General features: G+C 49.2%; 1 protein-coding gene across 5 annotated transcripts in view; it reads left to right on the plus strand.

Moving 5' to 3' along the window:
• Nucleotides 1-17,480, plus strand: part of EXOC6B (exocyst complex component 6B) — a 272,044-nt gene that overhangs the window by 185,109 nt on the left and 69,455 nt on the right. For all 5 annotated transcript variants that reach the window (XM_054172451.1, XM_054172452.1, XM_054172453.1 and 2 more), the window contains one exon: nt 11,972-12,113. In XM_054172451.1, the coding sequence (XP_054028426.1) occupies nt 11,972-12,113 (142 nt within the window). The remainder of the gene's footprint in view (nt 1-11,971; nt 12,114-17,480) is intronic.

Here is a 17,480-nt window from a genome sequence, read left to right on the forward strand (position 1 = left end):
ATGTTTGGCTTGGAGGTTTATTTTACAGACTTAGATTTAGAAAGCTGGTTTCTGCTTACTTCTGCATGCACCTCTGTACACAGAGAGTCAGATGTGCGGTGCAGGTTGTTTGGCAGCCAAAAATCCATCCTTGATGTGAGGAATCTGCACCAGAGCTCCAGTGAGTGCCTTCCAGAAACCCCAAATACAGTTACAACCCGGTGCTTCACCACCATTTACTGAATCTGAGTGGAACAGCAGGCTCTTCAAGTTGATGTGTTCCTCTTATTTTACCCACTGGCAATCTGAAGCCTTGTCAGGCTCTCCTTAAGTGGTGAATGCACAAAGGAATGTCAATGAGCACCACATCTGCTTCCAAAGCTCCCCACTATCTTCCATAACCTACCCATGGAAGGAAACCCTAGAGCAGCCCCACCTTCCCATAATCAACTTCTTCAGCCTTCACAGAAGGTGGCTGAGCCAAGATGTGACCATTAGGTTTTGTGTTTCCTATTTTGGATACATGAGGCTGTATTTATTCAGGAAAATCCCAGCATGGTTGAGGTTGGAAAGGACCTCTGGAGGCCATAGAATCATAGAATAGTTTGAGTTGGAAGAGACCTGCAAAAGTCACTTAGTCCAGCCCCCCTGCAGTCAGCAGGGACCTCTGCAAGGAGATCAGTTGATCAGAGCCCCATCCAACCTGACCTGGAATGCTTCCAGGAATGGAGCAGCTACTACCTCTATGGACAGCCTTCATATGCAGTGTCACTTGGGGTCCCTGTGGAGAGCTCATTTGAATTGAACTTGCACAGCAAAGCTTTGGAAGCTTGTGCTCATCATTCAGAATGGATAATGTGGTTGAGTGATATTGATGTGGTTGAAAGGAACCTCTGGAGGTCATCTAATTAAAGCAGGGCCACCCACAGCAGGTTGCTCAGGATCACAATGGCCAGGTGGGTTTGGAATCTCTCCACAGAAGGAGACTCTATGACCTCTCTGGGCAGCCTGCTCCAGGGCTCCAGCACCCTCACAGCAAAGAAGTTTCCTGTTCAAATGGAACGTCCTGGCTTCCAGTTTGTGCCCACTGCCCCTTGTCCTGTCACTGGGAACCGCTGAGAATAGTCTGGCCCCATCCTCTCGATCTCCACCCTTTAGATACTGATTGGCATTGATCAGATCCCTTCTCAGGCTGCTGTTCTCCAGGCTCACCAGCTCTGCTTGGAAGGGAAAATACTCCTGAACTGGGTGTTGATGGCTCACGGGGTGGAGCTGGAGCGGGTGGGGGTGGTTGGTAGTTTTGAGCTGATGGATTTTTCCAGTCTGTTCCCCATCTGTGCTCTCGGCGGTGTGTGAGCTGCGTTTCCGCGGGCGCTCGGACGTCACAGCCGCGTGCGGCCCTTCCGCCGCAGCCCGGCCAGCAGCGATCTGCGTAAGCACGAGTCTGCAGCCTCCAGATGTGTCTGAAGGGAGAGAAGCTCTTCATGGCAGTGTGCTGGAGATGAGGGCAGAGTGCTGTGCTCCAAGCCTCCAGATCCTTCCCCTTTTTTTGTAGAATAGTTTAGACGGGAATAGACCTTTGAGATCGTTGAGTCCAACCCAGCGCTGCCAGGGCACCACTAAACCATGGCCCTCGGCCCCACATCTGCGTGGCTTTGAAACCCCTCCAGGGATGGGGAAGCAATTCTGCACCATAAGGGTGGTGAGACCCTGGAACAGGTTGCCCAGGGAAGTGGTGGAAGCCTCATCACTGGAATTTTTTAAGGCCAGGCTGGATGTGGCTCTGAGCAACCTGATCTAGTGTGAGGCAGTGGAGTTGGAACTAGATGATCCTTGAGGTCCCTTCCATCCCTTACAATCCTATGCTTCTATGGGGCTTCCACCACTGCCCTGTGCAGCATGTTCCAGGCCTTGAAAACCCTTTTGGGGAAGAAATGGTTGCTAATATTGATGTCATTTTTCCTCAGATGACATTATTTCTAACATCAGCTTACACTTACAACACTCTACAGCAAAGATGAAGTGATTCAGTTCACTGGAAGTCTTTCTGCCACAGCTGGCAGATGTTTTGCCCTGATAAATCAGCAGACAGAAGTGTGGTTCTACCTCCTTGAACATCAGGGAGGGGGGGAAAAAAACCCAAACCTCCAAAAATCTGTATTTAATCAGCTTTTTGTTTCCAAAATGGCAGCTGCTTTGTATTTAGTGGAAAATCAGGCTCTTCCCAATGGAAAGAATGTTATTCCCAAAGCGAATACAAAAGAAAACAAAAGCCACAAAAGAGGAGGATGAAATATGTCCTTTAGTTGGTTATTTTTTTCTGTCCTTCCTTCCAGTTGTGGGGCTGCATGCTCCCATCACTGTCAGCCCATGGCTCTGGTTTGTGTCATGTAACTCAGAAAGTCTCAACCCAAGGACATGTGGACCAGGAGAGAGCCTTCATCTGTGTGAGGATGACAAAATTCAACAAGGGCAAGGGTAGGGTCCTGCAGCTGGGGAGGAATAACCTCCTGCACCAGTATAGGTGAGGGGTTGACCTGCAGGGTAGCAGCTCTGTGGAGAAGGACCTGGGAGTGAGGCTGGACAAAAAAGTTCACCATGAACCAGCAATGTGTTTTTATGGCCAAGAAGGCAAATGGTGTCCTTGGGTGCATGAAGGAGGGATGAGGGAGTGGAGAAGCTCTCTGATGAGAAGAGGCTGAGAAACCTGGGGCTGCTCAGCCTAGAGAAGAACAACCTGAGAGAGGATCTGATCAATGCTGATCAATAGTGGGGGGCAGGAGGATGCGGCCAGACTCTGTTCAGTGGTGCCCAGTGACAGGACAAGGAACCAGGGGCACATACTGGAACCTAGAAGGTTCCACCTAAACGTGGAAAAACTTAGGTGTGAGGGTGCTGGACCCCTGGAGTAGGCTGCCCAGAGAGATGGTGGAGTTTCCCTCTCTGGAGAGATTCCAAACCCACCTGAACATTGTGATGCTGGGCAAGCTGCTGTGGGTGCCCTGCTCTAGCAGAGGAGGTTGTACTTGATCTGCAGAGGTCCCTTCCAACCACCATCATTCTGTGATTCTGTGAACTAGGATTGAGAAAAATCAGGGCTAGTAGTGCTTCTTGTGTACAGGCAGAGACTAGTTAAAGGAAAGTAGTTTATGGCTTTAATTCCTTTACAGGCTGAGGTGTCATCACTGTTGGAGCACTGTGGTTTTCCCTTGGCACCTCTTGTTTTCAAGGTCTTCATGTTCTTAGAGATGAATGATCTTTGTGGAGACCCACATGGGGAGCATGGGAGGAGTGGAAAATTCAGGAGCATCAAGTCTCTGCCTGCTCCAAGCCTGCCCAGCAGGTCCACAGGTTGCTGTCCTCTCCTGGGTGTGGCACTGAACCTACAGTACTGCCCTTTCTTAGTCTGCTGCTCCTGTTCCTTGTGGTGCTTCCTCTGAAGCACATCTTCGTGGCAAGAATTAAGAATGCGGTGCTGGGAGATGCTGCCAAACTGTCAACCGTGGCTAGTCAAAAGCTCCAGGTTAACACAGTTCTGTCAGTGGTGCAGTTTGGTTTAGGGTTCTCTCCTGCTGCTGGGCCAGAGATGTTGAGCCACACTGTGAAGATGCCTTCTGGGCAAAGGAGGAGCAGTTTGAGCTGTCATGACCTGCTCTGTCCATGTGTTTTGGGTTTTGCATGAGTTTTGTAGGTCCTTCACTGCTGGCCTCTCAGCCGCCTTGTCTTGTGGTGAGTTTTTGCAGTGTCAGAAGGGGCTCAAAACTGAACCTAGGATTTGAGTTGTGGCCTCCCCCAGTGCCAAGTACAGGGGGATGATCCCTGCCTTGGTTCTGCTGGCCACACTGTTGCTGATCCATCCCAAGATGGTGCTGGCCTTTGTGGTCACTTGGGCACATGCTGGCTCCTGTTCAGATGGATGTTGATCAACACCCATAGGTCCTTTCCACCAGGCACTTTCTGGCCACTCTGCACTAATCCTGGAGCATTCATGGGGTGGTTGTGACCCTAGTACAGGACCCAGCACTTAGCCTTGTTGTACTTCATACCATTGGCCTCCATGAGTCGCAGGAGGCAAGACAGCAGCTGAATGCTCCAACACAGGCACTGCTCATTTCAGGTGCACCAGGATCTGGACCCAACTCTTTTCATGCTATAGATGTTTTAAGAGCATCTCCAGAACATTTCTGCCTTGTGGTGTGTGTTTGTGAAGCCTCCATAAGGCTTCAAAGAAACTGCCCCATGCTCAGTCCTAACAGCTGTGTCCTAAGGTACTTCCCCACCCCTTGCCCTTCCTTCTATTTATTTATTTTCCTTGCTTAAATAGAAATAATAAAGTGGATGTGGCTTGTTCAGTCAGTGTGGGCTAAGAAGGGGAATCTCTCCTGTTCCTTTGCATGCTTATATCCCAGATCCTCTCATATCCTGGTTGCGTTGTGCTTTTGCTGGTGGCTTTGTTTGCTCCTGCTCATAAGCAAGTAGTTGCAGTTTGTAGTACCAAAGCACCTTGATGCCTGTGTAGGAAACACCTTGCCATGGAGCTGGTTACTCCATAAATTCAGTGTTGTTTGAAGACCAAAGAAATCCAACCCCAGCTAAACTCAGAATCAAATAAGATGAGAACATCACCGGGCACTTGCAGAGCTGTGACCACCACCCTGCTGTGACTTCTGCTGTGCTGCTCTGTAGGAGAACCTTCAACCTCCCACCAGCTTCAGCCAAAACAGGCTTCAGCTGTTGACCTTGGGCATCTTCCACACAAGCAGGCTGTTTCAGTTTCTCCTCTTCTGTAGGCACTGGAGGGGGTTTGTAGCAGGCTGCAGTGGTCGGTGCAGCCGGCTGGTTTGTTTCTGTGTGGTGAGGATAATTGCTGTATTTGCCTTTTCCCCCCCTGTTTTTTTATTTGTCTGGTTGCCTCTCAGCTTCTGTTGGGAGTTCAGCTGTGCCATGTGTTTGTCTTGCTGCTGTGTCTGTGGCAGCTGGTTTTCCCTTTCATGCTCAAAATAGAACATGAGTGGTGAATGCTTGCTTCAGAAACGACAGCCTGTCCGCTTCTGCCAGTACCTCTGCAAGGGAGCCACTTAAGCACTGAGTTTGAAAGCTTCGCTCAGAGGATGGTGGCCTTCCAGGTTGGCTGCCCTTCCCAGTTGCTCTTCCAGGTTTCTCTTTGCACTCTCCAGATGCTGCCAGCTTTCCAGGTGAGTGGGTCTTTGCACGAGACAGACCTCACTTGAAATTGCACTCGTTGGCACCCATTCGAGGTGCTGCTCTTCACAGGGTTGCTATGGTGAACCTGAGATGTTTCAGTGGTGGAAGACTGTCTCTTGAATCAAGCTATTGTGTGGTCAGAATCACAGGATGGTGGGGGTTGGATTTCTGGAGATCATTTTGTCCAATCTCCCTGCTAATGCAGTGATGCAGAGCAGGTTGCCCAGGATTGTGTCCAGGTGGGTTTGGAATCTCCAGAGAAGAGACTCCACAACCTCTCTCGGTAGCCTGAGACAGGGATCCAGCACCCTCACAGCAAAGTTTTTCCTCGTGTCCAGATTGAACCTCCAGGGTTCCAGTTTGCGCCCATTGTCCCTTGTCCTATCACTGGGCACCGCTGAAAAGAGTCTGCCCCCAGCCTCTTGCCCCCAGCCTTTAGCTGTTGATCAGCATTGATCAGATCCCCTCTCGACATCCTGCTTCCATCTTCTGCAAAACAGCCCACCAGTGTTGCTTCACGAACTGGAAATGCCAGCAAGCTCGCTGGGACAGCTTGTGGGGTTTATAGCAAGGTGGACATTTAATTTTGAGAAATTTCAGGTGTTTTGGCCCAACTTCTCTGTTGTGTGAAGCCCACATCTCAAAACCCTTAATCACATCAATCCAAATGCTTGTTGCAGATTAGAAAATAATTATTTTGGTAGGGGGAAAAAAAAAAAAGAAAAGAGAAGTGGAAACCCCCTGAGAGCCTTTGGAGCCTGCCAGGCTTTGTTCTCCATGAGGATGCTGCTTTAATTCTTTGGGGAGTTGGTGGGACTCTTCTTGGTGCTACCGGAGGACTTTAGCTTGCATTTCGGTGACCACCTAGTTTTGGCCAAGCAAAATCTGGGAAGCACCAATGTTTTACTCCTCAAGGAAGACAGAGGTGCTCCTGTGACACAGTGGAATGGTGTCCCTTGGACAACCTGCTCAGGTCTCTTCTGGGACCCTCTATCTGGTTGCCATTGCCAGCTTGTGCCACCACCAATATGTGCTGAGGAGCCCCCTCTCCCCGCCCCCCCAGCACGAGGTGGGTAGTAGCAGCATGTTCCTGATTGCAAATGAAGATTAATGGGTATTTATTTTAACAACCATTCCATTTCAGTAGCTTTTAATGAGTCCTTTGATAGCAAGTTCCTTAATTAACGAGGCAGCCTTTCAGCGTTTCCTCTCCCTAATTGTTAACAGATTGGCTGTTTCCAAACAAACGCTACCGTGAGCAGGGCTGGCTCCGGAGCCTCCCTGCTCACCTTCCCTCTGCTGGCTGCCAATCCTCCTGGGAACCTGGAGGCTTCCATCTGCTGCCCAACAGAGATGAAAATAGATGGGGTTTTTTTTATGCTGAGAGTGGTGAGACGCTGGCACAGGTTTCCCAGACAGGTGAGAGAAGCCCCATCCCTAGAACCATTCCAGGTCAGGTTGGATGGGGCTCTAAGCAAGATGATCTAGTCTTAGATGTCCCTGCTGAGTGCAAGGGGGTTGGACTAGGTGAGCTTTAAAGGTCTCTTCCAACCCAAAGCATTCTATGATTCTGTGATTTCATGGTTGATCTCTTATAGTGTGAGAATAATGTGGATTGGAAAGGACCTCTGGGGGTCATCTAGTCCAATCCCCCAGCTAAAGCAGGGTCACCCACAGCAGCTTGCCCAGGATCACAATGGCCAGGTGGGTTTGGAATCTCTTCAGAGAAGGAGACTACACAGCCTCTCTGGGCAGCCTGCTCCAATGTTCTGGCACCTTCAAAAGAAAGAAGCTTCTCATGTCCAGATGGAACCTCCTGGGTTCCAGTTTGTGCCTTGTCCTGTCAAGTGGGCACCACTGATAAGTCTGGCCCCATCCTCTTATGTCCCCACCCTTTGTCTATTGATCAGATTCCCTCTCATGCTGTTTTTCTCCATGCTGAACAGCTCCAGCTCTTAGCCTCTCCTGATCTGGAGGAGCCACAGTGTCTGGGTGGGTGAAATGTTTTTGACGTGCAGGCAGGGACGGAGCCGGTTGGGAGCCATGCTGGGGAGCAGGATCATGACAGAGCTTTGACTTCTGAGGGCGAGGGCACAAGGAGGGCCTTGGGCAGTGCTGCCGGTTCCGCCACGCACTCGCAGGCACCAGCAGGGCAATTAGCACGAGGTCGGAGCCGTCCCAGCCGAGCGCGGCGGCTCCTCTGATCCTGGGGTTTTCTAGGAGCAGCCCCGTCTCGGGCTGACATCTCAGAGGCATCCTGCTCAGTCTCTGTGCCAAAGCACATGTCCTGACACCGCTGCCAGGGGTGGTGCAGTTAATGATTTTGGGAGGGAGATGGGGCTGGTGGAAAACGCGTCCAGTGCGGGCTAGGCTTCACGTGTTGGTGAGCTGAGCAGGCAGCATGGGGCAAGTCAGGGCTCTTCCTTACCAGCACTGTGGGAAAGCTGAAAAATGAACCAGGAGGGGAAAAAACCTCAGTCCTAAATAAGTGCTGAAGAACCAAGATGGTCATGCTGTGGTGTCAGGGGGTCTTTGATATCTGCCAGCCCAAACCAGCCCAAGTGCAAATACAACCGAGCTCCTCAACTTGCAGCAGCAGCTTATTAGTGGTGATATATCAGTGTCCTGGCACTGGTTTTCCCTCCTGTGAACAGCAGCTGCTTATCAAGCAGATATTGCACTGCATTTCTGGGCAGATAGTCCAAAATTAATGTTCATAAGACTCTGCTGATCTTACAAGGAGCTGCTGTAAGTGGGCATCTATTGCTCTGATTGTAGGGCTTGGGCAGGAAAGGATTAGGTTCACTCTTATTTATAAGGTTCAGTCCTATTTGTAAGGCTGAATTCAGTCTTATTTCAGTCTTCTTTATAACCCTCAGTCTCATAAATAACTCTGAAACCCATAAATTCTGGAAGGGTTTTAAATCTTAGTGCCCAAGGAGTGAGATGCTGGTCATCTGTGGTGGTTCCATCTTTTCTCTAGACAGGCATTTGGAACAATGATTTAAACCCCTGTGGCATCTCCAAGCCTTCTAATAGTAAACATAAGGGGAGAGATGAATTTAAAATACCTGTGTTGTGCATTACCATTACCTTTTTACCTGTGGAAAAACCCCAAACCTGTGTATGCTTCTGTCTGTCACCCAGTAATATAGGATCTAAACTGTAAGGTATTTGGATCTCCTTAAATCTAATCTGAGTGGTTTCTGAAGCAGAATGGTTTTAGGTGTTTAAACCTTAAGAATAATGGAAATAAAAGGTCAGGGTCTCAGCTGGCATGAGGAGATGCAGCTTCAGAGGTTTCAAAGACTCTGTGCACTTTTGCACCTGAAAAAAGTTTTGAGCCCGGCCAAATCTTGTGTGAAAGAGAAAGGAGAAGGAAAGGCTGAGCCAGAAGCTGCTCCTGTGCTCATCATTTGGATCTCCTCTGCGAGGAGCTGAGAAAGCACTCACAAAGAGCGTCCTGCAGTCCCACTTAGAGACTGCTGTCGCGGCAAGGACTCAGCAGAGTTGTTGTGCTGTCAAACCCTGATGATTAAATTACTTTTTCCATCCCATCTTCCATGCGTTCAGCTCATTAACTTGACAGCTCATCTCAATCATTTGCTCCTCTTCACGCCCTCCCGGTGTCGCTTGTCACTCACTCTTTATTCAGGCAAGCCTGGCTGGACTGAGGAATGCAAGCACCGGGGCAGGCGTCTTAGCCGTGGTGGTTGTAGGTGTGGGTAACCCTTTAGATACCTCCATGCCTGCTGATCTGACCATTGCTTGGCAGGCAAGAAGGTTGCTCCTCATAATTTTGTGTCAATGGGGCTGAAAATCCTTTCTGGGGGGAGGGAAGTTTTCTTTTGGCTTAGAATGGTTTAGGTCTTTCCTGTGCTGAGGACTCCAGGCTGGACCCAGCACTGTAGGTGGGGTTTGGAGCAGAGCAGAGGTGCAGAATCACCTTCCTTGACCTGCTGGCTGTGCTACTAACTTCATTTAGGGTTCAGCATTTCCACAGCTTTGCCAAGGGTTGCAACCTCCTATGCAAACTGCTGCTGATGTACAAGCCTGAGCTGCTCTTTGGGATTTTCTCATGCTGTTCCAGGAAAGGTTGGGAGCTCTGTCCCCAGGCCTAGCATGAGAGGGGTTCCCAGGTCATCTCTGCAGAGCTCTGGTTTCTCATCCTCTGCTTCTGTCTGTGTCTTCTGCTCACTGACACATCAGAACTACTTGGTTATAGCAAAAACTCAAGTGTCTGCTGAAAGTAATGAAGAAAAATCACAACTGAGGAGCACTGAGCTTCCCACTGTGGTTGGGGGATGAGGAATTGGTGTGAGTGGTGTTTTAAATAACTGAATGTGTCAGAAGGAACACAAGTAAATGACAAAGAGCTAAAAAACCACCACCCAGTGCTTTGCTAAACTTTATGGTTGCCATGCTTCATCTTAATTTTAGTGAAGGTGTTTGTGTGAAGGTGAGTGATGAACACTCCTGGAGCCTGGGAACAGCAGCCAACAGCAGACATGAAGTACCCAGCCCTGTAATGCATGGCTCTGCTCTTTTGTTTGTAACTAAAGCCATTTTTTTTTTCCTTCCTACTGAAGCTGAATATGGCCTGAAGATCCAAAATGACTTTGCAAGGCTGGTTAAAACCCATCTCAGAGCACACATCAAACGTTTGCTCATCTCTCGGTGCCACGGTATTGAAACTGGTGATCCTTAGCTCCAAACGCTGTGTAAAGCCCTCACTTTAATCCCAGTTTAAACAGGGTTTGTAAAGTGCTTGTAAAGACCAGTGAGATCTCCTTAGCCACTCCTTGTTCTCAGGAAAGCATGTTAAAGGCTTTTGTGTTTGCAGGGCAGCATCATGAGCCAGAAATATTATCGTGTGCTAACACACACAGACATCAGGAGCACAGAATCCCACATTGCTCAGGATTGGAAGAGACCTCTGGAGGTCATCCAGTCCAACCCCCCTGCTACAGCAGGGTCACCCACAGCAGGTTACCCAGCATCCAGGTGGGTTTGGAATCTCTCCAGAGAAGGAGACTCCACAACCTCTCTGGGTGGCCTGCTGCAGGGCTCCAGCACCTTCAACAGCAAAGAAGTTTCTCCTCGTGTTCGGATGGGTTTGTGCAAGTCTGTGCTCTTGGGCCAAAAGATCTCCCTGTTTTTATGGGGTTTTATGTTGCAGACTTGTGCAAATTATATCTGCCAAATCTTACTTGTCCAAATATTCTTTGTCACAAGTCTGCCTGGATGGCAGACAGTGATATTGGAGAAATGGGGGGAAATCTTCTCAGCATTTGGAAATGGTGGAGAAATTTGAATAGAATCCCAGACTGGTTTGTGTTGGAAGAGATCTTTAAAGCTCATCCAGTCTAACCTCCCTGCAGTCAGCAGGGACATCTGCAACTAGAGCAGGTTGCTCACAGCCCCAAACAACCTGATCTGGAATGGTTCCAGGGATGAGGTATCTCCCACCTTTCAGAGCACCCTGGGCCAGTGTCTTATCATTCTCAGTGTAAAAACATTTCTTCCTTCTCTCCAGTCTGAATCTCCCTCTTTTAGTTTAAAGCCATCACCCCCTGTCCTGTTGGAACAAGTCCTGCTAAAAAGTCTGTCCCCAGCTTTCTGATCATCTGCTTTAGGTACTGGAAGTCCGCCAGAATGTGTCTGTGGAGACTTCTCCAGGCTGAACAACCCCAACTCTCTCAACTCTCCAGAGCTGGTCCCAGCAGTGCAGGTGGGGTCTCAGCAGAGCGGAGCAGAGGGGCAGATTCCCCTCCCTCCACCTGCTGCCCAGAACATGGTTGGCAAAATAAATGCTCCCACATGTTCACTGCTGCTAAATGATGGTTTAGTTCACTGAGAACATGGCACCCTGTGAGACTTGCTGCTGTGATGCAAAAGAAATTCAGTGAACAGAAAAGAAAGCTCAGCTTTCTGAGCATTGTGTGCATGAGATGGTCTGAGTTGGTTTCATGGTTCTGTGAGTGCTTTGAGTTTCCTTTTATGGTCTGGTTGGTCAAGCTGGATTTTCTGAAGCAATTTGCTAGAGGCAGAGCATTCTCCCTGCTTGTTGCTGAGGACTGGGCTCCTTCAACATGGGGCATCATGTCTCTGGGTGACGAGCCAGCCAGCACCTTGTTGGAAACATCTGTGTTGCTCTTGGAAAGGTTTTCTCCTCTTCTGTCCTCTCATTTACTGTCTCAGGAGGATCAAGAATCTGTTGGTCTTTGTGGATGATCTCAGTTCTTGTCCGTGCTCTCTTCTGGTGGTGGCTCTCCTGCTAGCCAATGCTTTGGCCAGGTCAGGATGTGAATGCTTGAGCTTGGTGATCTGCTTCTGCAGGAGATGGAGCTTCCTGAGCACCCACCTCCCTTTCTCCCATTCCACAGTCCACCCTTACCTCCACCATCATCCCTTAATGCTACACTTCTTTGAACATCAGAAGCCCTCAGAGGCATCCTGGGCTTTGTACCTGGCAGTTCTGTCAGTGCAGGAGCTTCACCCATGACACAAACATGAGCTGTTTCAGATCCCACTGCTCTAGAATGGCAGCATGCAAATGAAACCCTCTGTTGTGATTACCTTTCTCTTGCACTCTTCGCCTGACAAGGTTTAACCCTACTACTAGAAATGGGGAGTCCTAGAATACAATTCCCTTTAAAAATGGTGGTTGTGAGAGTCCCACAGCAGAGGGAATGTGTTAGGCTGGACTAGTGAACCCTGGTCTGAAAAAGGTGCCTCTTGCAGTTTGTGCTTGATGGCCTTAATAACTCTCCCTTCTCTTTTGCAGGGGAAGGTGGCACAGACTGCTTGCATGTCGGCATGCAAACACCTCTCCACCTCGCTGATGCAGCTGCTGCTGGAAGCTGAAGTGAGGCAGCTGACGCTGGGGGCCTTGCAGCAGTTCAACCTGGACGTGGAGGAGTGCGAACGTAAGACCTGCACACCATCTCCTTTGCCAGGGCTCACTCAGCTGCTTGTCAGGGCCCGGGTTTTTCGTGATCATAGCATCAGAGTGGGTTGGGTTGGAAGGGACCTTAAAGATCATCTGTTTAAGACACCCCTGCTATGGGCAGAAACACCTCACACTAGACCAGGTTGCTCAAAGTTTCACCCAGCCTGGCACTGAACACTTCCAGGGATGGGACATCCACAACCTTTCCGGGAGCAACCTGTGCAAGTGTCTCACCACTCTCACAGTGAAGAATTTCTTATTAATATCTAATCAAAATCTCCCTCACTCAGTTTAAAACCATCACCCCTTGCACTGGTGCAGGGGGTTATTCCTTCCCAGGTGCAGGACCCTACACTTGCCCTTGCTGAAGTTCATGAGGTTCCCCTTTGTCCATCTCTTAGCCTGACAGAGTGTTGACCTCTCCTCCCAGTTCTGTATCATTAGCAAACTGACTGAGGGTCTACTCTCAGGCCACTTTATCCAGGCTGTTGGGGAAGATGTTGAACAAGGCTGGACCCAGTTCTGACCCCTTAGGAGCACCACAAACTACAGGCTTCCAACTAGAGTTTGCATCACAACCCTCTGAGCTCACTTCTTTAGCCAGTTCTCAACCCACCTCACTGTCCGCTCGTCTAACCCATGCTTCCTGAGAGTCCTTGTGCTCCTTCCCAGTGCCCAGCTGAGCATCCTTGGAGAAGGACCTGGGTTTGATGACTAACATCCCAACTGTGCAGCTGTATCTTACACTGTCACACAAAGTGCTGCCTTATTTTTCTTTCAGAAGCACCTTCAGCTTGAAATTCTTTCTGTCTAATTTGTGTCCCATCAGCATGTCAGGGCTGCACCGGTAGCAGCTGTGTTCCCCATGGGTGCCTGCAGAGGGATGGGTGATGTTGCAGGGAATAATAGGAAGCATTTGTCATGAATGATAGTTTACTTCTTTTTCTTTTTGGCTGCAGACAGAGTCAGAACCCTGCAGTTTTCTGCCCCATCAGTAACGTGGGTCACTAAGCAGCATCTCTTCCCTTCCAGCCCCCGATGCTAAGTGAAATGGATGGCGTTTGGTATCCGCTTTAAAAGCCTGATTCCTTCAGTCCCAATTGTTTGGTGAGACAAACCCACTCAGACATTCCAGAGCAGGTGACGCCAACCTGAGCAGCAGGGTGGGTGACCTGCTCCCCCCCACCCTGGCCTGAGATGCCATCGTGGGCAGGGGAATGGAGACAGATGCTGTAAGCTTCTGATCCATCACTGTCAGCCCCTAGAACCCTAAACCCAGACAAAGTCTTTTTCTTCCTTTCTGACAGCCAAAAGATGTATTCCCTCATCCCTGCAGGTTTGTCTGGTGGCTTTGCTGACACCAGGAATAGTTTTTATGTTTTTATTTTATTTATGCTTGGGAAGGGGGGTGGGGGTGGGGGTGGACTCAATCATAGAGTCATTCTGTCACTCTCTGACTTCATCAAGATTTTAATTTTAGGAAAAGCCAATTCCATAAACTGACCTCTATTCATAAATGGGCTCCAATTTGCAAGGATTTTGTTTGATTTTTGGTGGTGGTTTTTTTTGTGCCTTTAACCTGAAGCACAGCTGCAAGTCTCAGCACCCTCATTATACCAGTTGCACATTTGACTTCATACCTCAGCCTCCAGTCCCCCAGACCTCTGAGCCTTACCTAGTTTTAGCAGCTCTGTTGTGTACTTATCATATTAAAATAGGATTTTATAGCTGTTTGGAGCACTTCCAGTGAGTTCTGTGATGTGGGAACAGGGCTTCAGAGTTTCTTTCCTGGAGTTTATGAGGCTTTTGTTTAAGTCTCTGGTGAATGCCAAAGGTAGAAGCTGTTTAAGAGCATGGTGAGACAAATTAATGGACTTAATCAGATATTAAGCATGACTTGGAGGTGCTGCAGATAATTTGCTCTGTGTTAGGGTAGGTTTAATACACATCACAAGAAAATGAGTTTATCTACCCAACAGATAACAGTTGTGGAGGCAAAAGGACTGTGGCTTAGGTTTCAAACAAGACACCAGTGAATTAATTCTCCAGACTTGTGTCTTCATGAAATATTCCCTGATTTAGAAGTGATTTGCTGTCACATCAGCATAGAAAGGGAATGGCTGAATGAACCAGCCTGAGGTTTGGCACCAGGGAGGTGCAAGCCTAGATGGTAAGTGGAAGAAGCACAAGGTCATGATGGGACCTTCATAGCCTCCTCTAGATCTGCTCCAAGAGGTCCATGTCTTTCTTAAGCTCCCCATAGTGAGCCTTGGGTGCTGGAGCCCCTGGCTGGACAAGGAAGATGGAAGGCACTGGTCCTGCTTGTCAGGGTGGATGGCCTCTTGGTTTCCTGGCAAAACGCTGTTTCCCAAGATGGTGGTGGAGGTCTGAAGGTCTTTTGGTGCAGCTTTGCAGTGTGTGCATGGGTGTCACAGCTGATGTCCAGGGAAGGGTAGAAGTCCCTTATAAAACATCTCTTGCTGTCCAGGTTCTAGTTGTAGTTGTTCTTATTGCTTGGCTTCACACAGCTCCTTTCTATGCAGTCAGGAGAGGTTCTCTCACCTCTTTATTCCAACCTGATGTGAAAAATGGTGTAGAGGTGAACTGAACTCTCCAGAAAGACACAGTGGGACACATCTAATTATGTCTCAATTTAGGAGCAACTTCTGGCTCCAGCCCAATGAGCCAACACGAAAAGAGAACCCAAACAACTCTGGAGAGGAGAAAAAGGAACACAAATATTTCTGTGAACCTTAAATAGAGGAGGTGAAGCTTTTTTCAGGGGAGGCATTTTCTTTCTAAAATGGGTTTGCTGTCCTCCAGAATATGTCTGTAGACCAAGATTTACTGCCACGTGTAGTGTGCTGTCTGTAATTGCCATGAGACTTGTAACCCAGTTCCCTGCTCTGCTCTTTTTGGACCTCCTGGTGCTAGCACATAGAAAGCTGTTCTGTATCCTTTATACCTTGGAGCTAGTGGGAATCAAATGGAACAACCCAGGTCTGTAGCCCTATTACAAGAAAGATTTGGATGTGCTGGAAGTTGTCCAGAGAAAGTCCACGAGGTTGAGCAGAGGGCTGGAGCTGCTCTGCTATGGAGACAAACTGAGAGAGTTGGGGTTGTTCAGTTTGGAGAAGAGAAGGCTCTGAGGAGGTCTTATTGTGGTCATTCAGTATCTGAAGGGGGCTACAAGAAAGCTGGGGAGGGACTTTTTAGGGTGTCAGGGAGTGATAGGACTGGGGGGAATGGATCCAAGCTAGAGAAGGGGAGAGTTAGATTAAACGTTAGGAAGAAGTTCTTCCCCATGAGGGTGGTGAGAGACTGGCACAGGTTGCTCAGAGAGGTGGTGGAAGCCTCATCCCTGGAGGCTATTAAGGCCAGGCTGGATGTGGCTCTGGGAAACCTGATCTAGTGTGAGGTGTCCCTGCCTGCGTCAAGGGGGATTGGAACTGGGTGATCCTTGAGGTCCTTCCCAACCCTGACAATTCTATGATTCTATCATTTTGGCCAAAAAAGCCAAAAGAGAGGGGGCTGCCCTCACTCTTGAGAGTTTGCCATGGAAGTAACTGGTTCCAGCAGTGGCTGAGGCAGATTGGTTTCAGAATGCTTAGATCATAAAATAAACAGTTCCCCAATCTCGGAAGTCTTTTAACTGCTGCTTTATGAGAAATTAAAAGCGCTGTAAAAACTCTGTTTAAAATTTCATTAAACTCCCACTCTTCAGCCAGCCCACTGCTGGGGGCAGTCAATCATAAATGCAGATGTCTTCAGCTGGTTTGGGGAATCCTCCAGCCAAAACGTGCTGATGCAAGTCCCAGATCAGCCATTCACCATCTCCTCCTTGGCCAGATTATCTGGTAGTTGAGGCCCCATCCCTGAAGATACTCAAGTTGAGGCTGGGCAGGGCTCTGGGCAACCTAGAATCAAAGAATTAATAAGGTTGGAAAAGACCTCAAAGATCATCAAGTCCAACCTGTCACCCAAGACCTCATTGACTACTAAACCATGGCTCCAAGTGCCACATCCAATCCTCTCTTGAACACCTCCAGGGACAGTGACTCCACCACCTCCCTGGGCAGCACATTCCAATGGCTAACAACTCTCTCTGTGAAGAACTTTCTCTTCACCTTGAGTCTAAACTTCCCCTGGCACAGCTTGCAACTGTGTCCTCTTGTTCTGGTGCTGGTTGTCTGGGAGAAGAGACCAACCTCCACCTGGCTACAATCTCCCTTGAGGGAGTTGTAAAGAGCAAGAAGGTCTCCCCTGAGCCTCCTCTTCTCCAGGCTAAACAATCCCAGCTGCCTCAGCCTCTCCTCATAGGGCTTGTGCTCGAGGCCTCTCCCCAGCCTTGTTGCCCTTCTCTAGACACATTCAAGAGTCTCAATGTCCTTCTTAATTTGAAGGGCCTGGAACTGGACGCAACACTCAAGGTGTGGCCTAACCAGTGCTGAGCACAGGGGCACAATACTCAAGTTGAGGCTGGGCAGGGCTCTGGACAACCTGATGAGTTGAGGATGCCCCTGCTGACTGCAGAGGGCATTGGATTGGATGACCTTAGGAGGTCCCTTCCAACCCCAGACCATTCTGTGATGCGACGTAACCTCCACCCCTCGGGTCTGCTGTCATGAGTTCTGGCAGGCTCACGTAATTCAGTGGCAAATCCTCCCCTCCACACGGTGGTTTTGAGGAAGGAAGGTGTTTCTGAGGGGTGGAGCTGCCACCTGCGCCGGTTTCAGCGGCGCGGTAGGTGCCGGGCTGGGTGCGCGTGTGCGCAGCCGCGCGCGGCGGCCAAGAGGAGATTCCCCCGTTCTGGATAATTAATTTACAGTGGATGTCTCTTTTCTGGTGCGCGTTTGAACTCTTTATTCTTTGTCCATTGTAAAGGGCTTAACGGTTCCTGTTCCTCGATTCTTTCATCGGTGAAATGTTTTGGAAGAGGGGTTAGAGTCCCCCTGTGACCTGCCCTGGGTGGCCCGAGCCTGTAGCCCTTGCAAAGACATTACTTTTTTGGCCTGAACACAAGGCTCTCAAACCTTTAGCCTGGCTAAATGCTTTGTACAAACAGCCGCATACTGATCTGCTCTATTCTCTTGTGATTTTCTGCTCGAGGGGCTGTCCCGTAGGTGGCTTGCGATGTTTGCCACTTGCCTGCCTAGCGCAGGCGGCACAATGAACCCAGCCGACAGTACCGAGGCCAAGCGCTGTGCTCGGCTGTTCCGAGAAAATCATCCTGAAATCTGGTTGAAGAGATTAAAACCAAGAAGAACTGGCTGTGTCTTTTCCTCTAGAGCTCTGTTCTCTCCTTGGCTCCCTCTTTTATTCCTTTTAAGACTTTGTTCACTCC

This window comes from Dryobates pubescens, chromosome 23 (assembly GCF_014839835.1).
Source record: "Dryobates pubescens isolate bDryPub1 chromosome 23, bDryPub1.pri, whole genome shotgun sequence".
NCBI lineage: Eukaryota > Metazoa > Chordata > Aves > Piciformes > Picidae > Dryobates > Dryobates pubescens.